The 7307-nt window shown below is 42.4% G+C and overlaps 1 protein-coding gene across 1 annotated transcript; it reads left to right on the forward strand.

Annotated features, from left to right (window-relative positions):
- Positions 1–4001, forward strand: FABP5 (fatty acid binding protein 5). Its single transcript, XM_028518320.2, has 4 exons — positions 1–156; positions 2590–2762; positions 3131–3232; positions 3751–4001. The coding sequence occupies exons 1-4, from the start codon at positions 78–80 to the stop codon at positions 3802–3804; spliced, it is 408 nt and encodes a 135-aa protein (XP_028374121.1). The 5' UTR covers positions 1–77; the 3' UTR covers positions 3805–4001.
- The last annotated feature ends 3306 nt before the right edge of the window (positions 4002–7307 follow it).

Raw genomic sequence — 7307 nt, forward strand, 5'->3', positions numbered from 1 at the left:
CTCAGCTTCATCACCCCGCCGCTCTCCTGGTACAGGATTCTTCTTCTCTGGTTTCCCGCACGCCTCCCGCGCTTACCATGGCCACCATTCAGCAACTGGTAGGAAGATGGCGCTTAGTGGAGAGCAAAGGCTTCGATGAGTACATGAAGGAACTAGGTGAGGCACCGGGCCTGGCGGTGCTTGCAACGTGGCAGGCATGTGTGCGTGTGTGTGCCTATTTGTCCTCGGGTCCCCCCCTTTCGGCGTGCTGAGCTCAGGGGCGAACATACTCGGCGGCCACCTACAGCCTTTCCCCTTCCCCTTTCCGCCATCAGTCCCCACCACGCGGTTCCCGCGCTGCTCTGCGCCACGCGGAGAAGCAGCCGGAGAGCTGGGTGTGCGCGCTTCCCGCGGGTCTCCGGACTTCCAGTAGGACCCGCCACGTGGTGCACCCAGCTGTCTGCTACTTTCCGTCGTAACTTACCCCTCTTCCCCATCCTCCCTCCTCCTGCCACTATCCTGTATCTCCTCTTGGTGGCCGCATCTCGCCTACTCTGCTGCATCTTTTGTTCCTCGATGGCAAACGAGTCCTCTCCCTCTTCTCCCCGGAACTTGGTGCCTGTGGAGGGTCTGAATGCCACTACAGCCTCAGCTTTCATCCAGCTTTTGCCTCCCCGCCCCCTCCCCGCGTTAACGCCACCCGGGTCCTTTGTTGGCGCAGCTACCCGGTAGCGTCTGGCATCCTCGACTCCAACCCAGTGGCTTGGTGCCAGCAGCACTGACCATGCCTGGCCTTGCGTGAGGTTGGCCACAGTGGGCGGGTACCTAACGTGCCAGGGGGTAGCCGCGTCGACCCTCGAATCTTCAGAGTGAGGGTGAGTGGGCTCTTTTGGAGAAGCGCAGTCAGTCACAGCGAGGCAGGCCACCCTGCTGTCACTCCCTATCAGCATACATTACAAGCATGGCCCTGAAGAAGACACGTGTCTTCTTCAAGGCTTCCTTATAGAGGAGAATGGGTCCCAGGGAGACGTTTAAAATTTACTGTCTCACTCAAAACAGTGCTTCATTCTCGTCCTTTCTAAGCCAGTGACAATGATTGCATGCTGGTTGAGACATTGGATGGATTGACAAAAAAAAACAATGGACTTTTGTCACAGGCCACTAGGAGTGTGATGGAATGGCATACATAGCCTGGACCCCTGTCTGTGACGGGGCTTCCAGCCCTGAGACAACTGTGGAACGGACGATGAGGGGGCTTTAGAAGCTACCATCCCACCACTTTAACAAGGATGCCCTAGGGTACAGAAGTCACTATGAAGACCCTTGTCTTTGTAGTCCCTGTGGCATTTCAGAAACACTCCTCCAGACTTTCTACAGGACAGTGCCTGGTTCAGGCTGATTCTGTGGGGACTCGAGTGTACTTAGGATACTAGGAGTAAAAGAAGGCAGTGGTTTCCTTTTCTTTTCCTTCACTATGAACCTAGATCAAGATGGCTATGAAAAAAGCCATTTACTGCACTCATATCCAAGAAATACACCTTTTGTGTCTATTCACCTGTCTGAGGACCAAACATTCTCTTCCTATTGAAATTGAGTGTGTTCATCACATGGCTTGTTTTCAAAGTTCTGGAGTTGCCAGGCTCAATTCACTAAAATGCAATCAAGGTATGGGAAAAGCTGAGCCCTTCATTTGTCCAAAATGAAAATAAATAGTAACTAACAGCACAAGGCACCAACCCTGTGCTGGCAGAAGAGCATGCTGGAAGGGACATGAGACATTTTTTTTTTCTTTTGTGGTCCTTGTCTTCAAGGTCGTCAAGCCAGTTTTTCTCCTAGGTTGTAGTCTCCTTGTCTGAGTCAGGGATTTGGCCCAGATCTAAGTTCTCTTGTAAATGTTAACACCCAGAGGAAATACACAGATTATAAATTAGATGTGATATCAATATAGTAATCGAATTCCATAGCTATGAAATGTTCTGTATTTTTGAAGGTAAGATTTTTTTCCATTTGTTACCATTATGATTGTGCTGTTTTACCTCTTAAAACATTGTGCTGTTTTACCTCTTAAAACATTGTGCTGTTTTGAGTATCTCAGGACTGGTTTCTACTTGTGTAGTATATCAATCAAGTATTTATCAAGGGCCTTTTCTGTGCCACACTATGTGCTGGAGTCATATACAGTGGGAGGTAGAATTGAGTAAGTCACTTTAAGAAGTTCGAAGTTGCTTCCCTAGCTTTCTGAAGGCCAGCACAGCATGGTAGCCAAGAGCTGAAATTTGGAGGCAAAATGCCTGCATTGTTGGTCCGCAGATCATCACTCCCTATCTGAATGAGCTTGTGTAAGTTACTTCAGTGATTCACTTCGTCATTTGTAAAACAGAGATAATGCACGCCCACCGCCCCAGCCACCTCACAGGGTGGGGCAAGGCTTCCATGATTTTGTGTATGTCAGGTGCTAGCACCTGGTGAGCACTGGCTCTATCTTTACCTTAAGTTCTTGGTGAGTAAGTGACAATACTCAGAGCACAGTAATTGCAGTTGAATCACGGCTTTTATTCTGTAAGCTATAACTTTGGTATTCCTGTTATTTAACATGATTAACATTCACAGGTGTGGGAATGGCTCTGCGGAAAATGGGTGCCATGGCCAAACCAGACTGTATCATTACTTTTGATGGCAAAACCCTCACTGTAAAAAGTGAGAGCACATTGAAAACGACACAGTTCTCATGTAACCTGGGAGAGAAGTTTGAAGAAACTACAGCTGATGGCAGAAAAACTCAGGTCAGGCATAATTTATATAATCACAGAAGCTTCTGGAATGATAGATTGTATTAATAACATTCTTACTGTTTATAGGCAGGAACTTAATGAAAAAATGTCTCGTTACTTTATGAATTGAGTTGACAAATTAGTGTGAAAGGATTGGCTTCATAACATAGTCTATTTTGTAAAAATAGTTTAAGGAACATGAGAGTTTAAGTGTCTTATGTGTATCTAGGTTGAAAAGCTTCAACTCTATTATGAATAAAATTGGTGTGAAGTAGACCTAGAAAGGAAAAGTTGTAAAAATGTTGATTAAGGAGGTTATGAGTCATGGAAACTCTTATAATGTGCTTTGGAAAATTAAAAAATATACTTTATTTTTGCAGACCATCTGCAACTTTGTAAATGGTGCATTGGTTCAACATCAGGAGTGGGATGGGAAGGAAAGCACAATCACGAGAAAACTGGAAGGCGGGAAAATGTTGGTGGTAAGTGCCCAGCTTCTGAGGTCCTTGTGGGTTAGTTGTTTGTGTTTAGTGCCCATAACTGTATATATCACTGATCATGAAAAGGACAAGTAAATTGGGGTAGGAAAAAACGCAAAATAACACCAGTACACTGATAACTAAAAAGGCCTTCTGAGGTGATGTGGCAGGGCATCGCTGGGGCTGGGTTTAGTCTGTACTCCACTGAGACCAGCATCATCTTGGGCATGCCACCAAACTGCCCTCTGGGGCATACGTTTTCTCCATTTCTTTAAAATGAGGAATACTATTTGCAAAGACCAAATGGATTATTTCGATACTGCAAATCAATATGTAATTGTTCAGCAAAAGATACAGAAATCTTATGCAAAACAACAGGTTCTAGCTTTTCAAACTGAGGGATCCTAACATGTATTTTCTTCATCTGTAAAGTAGATGACAAGGTTTTGTAGGATTCATATCCTAACTTTCACCTGGGATGCAAGACTAATGTAATTCTTTAATATTGTTCTTTCTATTAGGAATGCATCATGAACAATGTCACCTGTACACGGACCTATGAAAAAGTTGAGTAAAAATTCCATCCTCCTTCTGGACAGGAGTTAGCTGTGAGGATAAACAAGCTCAGTTCAATGAGCAAACCTCCCCATGCTTTTTTCCCCCATTACTGTTCTGTTATCTTCATTGCAAACATTTTACATGCAACTATTTCCAAGTGTTAGTTTAATTAGAACCAACCCTTTGGTTAGTAAATAAATGTGTTTATGCTATACCAGTGTTGTATGCTTTTTTTTTCAACTTTATAGGAAATCAATGATGAGTTTTAATAATGAATTGCATAAATTCTGGGTAGTCTTGAGGGTACTATTATGAGATTATATTTTAGCAATTTATATAGAGAGCTATTACTGTGGCAGATACACTACCCATTCTTAAGCTTGCCCTGTGCTGTTTGAACTTTGTGTTAACACAAGATTCTTAAACTTCTGGCAAAGATGGTTGTCATGGAAAAATAGCCACATATACTTTATAATTTAAATATTGAAATTAGGCCAATTAATAACCCTTTAATGGCCCCAAAGTGTTCAAGAGAAAAGGAAGAGTTACATGTCTCTCATTTTAAACCAACAACTAGAATTGATTAAGCTTAGTGAGCAAGGTATGTTGAAAGGTGAGACAGGCCAAAGAGGCTAGGCCTCTTGTACCAAACAGCCATGTTGTGAAAGCAAAGAAGACATCCTTGAAGGAAATGAAAAGTGCTACTCCAGTGAATACGTGAATGATAAGAAAGCTGATCTGGAAAAAGTTTTAGTGGTCTGGGTGGAAGATCAAACAAGCTACAGTGTTCCCTTAAACCGAAGCCTAATCATGAGCAAGGCCCTAACTCTTCAATTCTATGAAAGCTGAGAGAGGTGAGGGGGCCTTAGAAGAAGAATCTGAAGCTAGCAGAGGTCATTCATGCAGCTGAAGGAAAGAAGCCATCACTTTATTGTGGTGGTGTGGAACTGAACCTACAATATTTTTTGTGGGGCAGTGCTGCTCCAGACTTACTTTATCTGAAGTTCTAGCTTGGTAATTATCATCTCCATGCTAGAGTTCCCCTTTTATCCTCTTTTCCCTCTTCTAATAATAGTATACATTTTATGATTCTCCCTGCACCAAACACTAGGCGAAGTACTTTGAAAGTTTTGTGATTCTCAGAATGATCCAAGATGATGGGTACTTACTATTGTGTTCTTCCTGATTCAGTTGAGAATGACAAGGCTTATAGTCTAGGAAATGGTCCCTAGCTACACAGCAAGCTCACGTCAAAAAACAGATGGGAGCACACATCTGACTTTAGTCCTGAGCTACCTGCCACCCACCACATTCTCATTTCTATACTTTAGCTTGTGGACTGGGGCATTGCTTGGGGAGGGGTAGGCCCATGCTTCTCACATGGGGAATCTTTGACATAGTGGGTGAGAAGTTGTCTTCATTGTCCTGTACTGTAGCAAGCATGGTAGGATAAGCATCCTAAGAGCATTGCCACAAAATGCACATGGCACCCATAAGTCTACCCTGGGCACCCCATACATTTCCAGATGTCTTCTGAGTGGAATCATACCTAGTTGAGAATCAGAGTAGAACAAAGGGATCTAAACTTTATATTATCTGGTGTCAATTAAGTCCTTTCTGCTAAGCAATCCTTTAATGTCAATGGACTCCTATCCAAAGATATAGGGCCTTCATTGAATATTTTTGTTTTCTCTGAACTGGTGGTATGCTGGAATGTAACCTGGTTAGTTCTACAACACACAGGATCTCTGGGGAGACTCCCATTTACCCAAGATCTACCAGATCGCCAGTGTTCTTTTCTGTGCTTCAACAGTTGCTGCTAACCTGCTAGACAATTTCCTGAGGATGTCATGTCTAATTTCAAATGAGTTTAACCTTTCTAAAATAAAGTGTGATGATTTACATGCTTGGGTTTTGGAAGTGGATAGTCCCAATATCTAATTCTGGCTCTCTACCTTTTAGGAGCAGTGTGATTTAGGACAAATTACTTAACTTTTCTGAACTCTAGTTAGATCCTTTGTAAAAAGATATAACATTGCTTATAGAGTTGTTATAAATATGAAATCAGATAGTGCACATAAAGCACTTAGCACAGGGCCTAGCACAAGGTAAAAGCTTAATGTTTCTCCAGTGCTGCCTGGCAAAACTTTCTGTACTAACAGAAAAGCTCTGTGACATCTGCACTGTCCAATCTGGTGGCAGTAGCCACACAAAAGTTGCTATTGAGCACTTGAAATATGGCAAGAGCAACTGAGGAATTGAATTTTAAATTTTATGTTACTTTAATTAATTAAAATATATATTTAAATGCCCACGTAGGGTTAGCGATGATTGATTTGGACAACACAAAACACTAATCTCTTGTTTTTTAAAATCAAATTTCTTATTTTTTTTATTCCAAACCTAGCCCTCTTGTATTATTCTCCATGTCAATCCATGGAAATGTTATATTTTTCCAGTTCCCAGGCTAAATGCTTTGGAGTCATCTGTAACTTTTATCTTTCTTTCCATACCCTATCTAACCCATTAGTAAATGATTACTGCTTTATCTGCAGAATATATTTAGAAATCAATTACTTTTCACCTCTTCCACAGGTACCAACTGATTAAAAAACCACCATCATCCCCGATTTCCTTGTTTGCATTTTTATTCTCCCAGAGTTATCATCTTAAACATTAAAGGATGTCATTCCTGGGGAGGACCCTCCATTTGTTCCTCACTGCATTTAGAGTAGAAGCCAAAGTCTTTACAGATGTCCAGTCTGATCTTGTCTGTGTCTCCCAACCTTCCAACATCTGATTTCTTCTCTTACCACTCAAACATTTTCCTCCAACCACTGGTCAATGCTGACACAAGTGTGCTCCTGCCTCGGGGTCTTAGCACATGTTTGCTGCCTCTGCCTGTAACAATCTTCCCAGGAAACTGCAGTCCAGGCTTTCTCAACTTTTTCACTTCCTTCCCATCTCTTCTCACATATCACCCTGGCAGTGAGTCATGCCCAGACCACATTGCATCCTCCCCCATACTCTCTAGTCCCTTCTGCTGTCCTTGCTTTTATCACCAATATTGACTGGCTATGTATTTACTTGTTTGGTTGGTTGGTTGGTTGGTTGGTTATTGTTTGTCTCTCCCACTGGAGATAAGCTCCATGAAGAAGGGACTTGGCTTTTATAGCGTTCTCTCTCTATCACTCAATTAGGAATCACCTAGGACACAGAAAATGCTCAGTAAATATATGTTGAATAAATAAATTCAGTAAAAGATTGATGGCTTCATGGTGCCTATTTAACACCTTTTAGTACCACTCAACACCTTTTATAATTTTGCTTCAATTTATTTTTGAAACCATATTTCTTACCTTTATACAGATAATTCAACTTTAGTCAGGTCCTTTACTCACTCCAGACATAGTATGCTTGATGACTATAGAACATGGATGTCTGAAATGGGAAGTAAGGATGCACCCCTGTTCCTGAGCTGGTATGTCGAACACTCTGCTCCACCAGGAAACTAACTGCC

This window comes from Phyllostomus discolor, chromosome 7, assembly GCF_004126475.2.
Source record: "Phyllostomus discolor isolate MPI-MPIP mPhyDis1 chromosome 7, mPhyDis1.pri.v3, whole genome shotgun sequence".
Lineage (NCBI taxonomy): Eukaryota > Metazoa > Chordata > Mammalia > Chiroptera > Phyllostomidae > Phyllostomus > Phyllostomus discolor.

Coding starts and splice junctions, on each gene's coding strand:
- FABP5 (XM_028518320.2), top strand. CDS start 78: ATGGCCACCATTCAGCAACTGGTAGGAAGATGGCGCTTAGTGGAGAGC. Junction 157..2,589: donor TGAGTACATGAAGGAACTAG/GTGAGGCACCGG, acceptor TAACATTCACAG/GTGTGGGAATGGCTCTGCGG. Junction 2,763..3,130: donor CTGATGGCAGAAAAACTCAG/GTCAGGCATAAT, acceptor TTATTTTTGCAG/ACCATCTGCAACTTTGTAAA.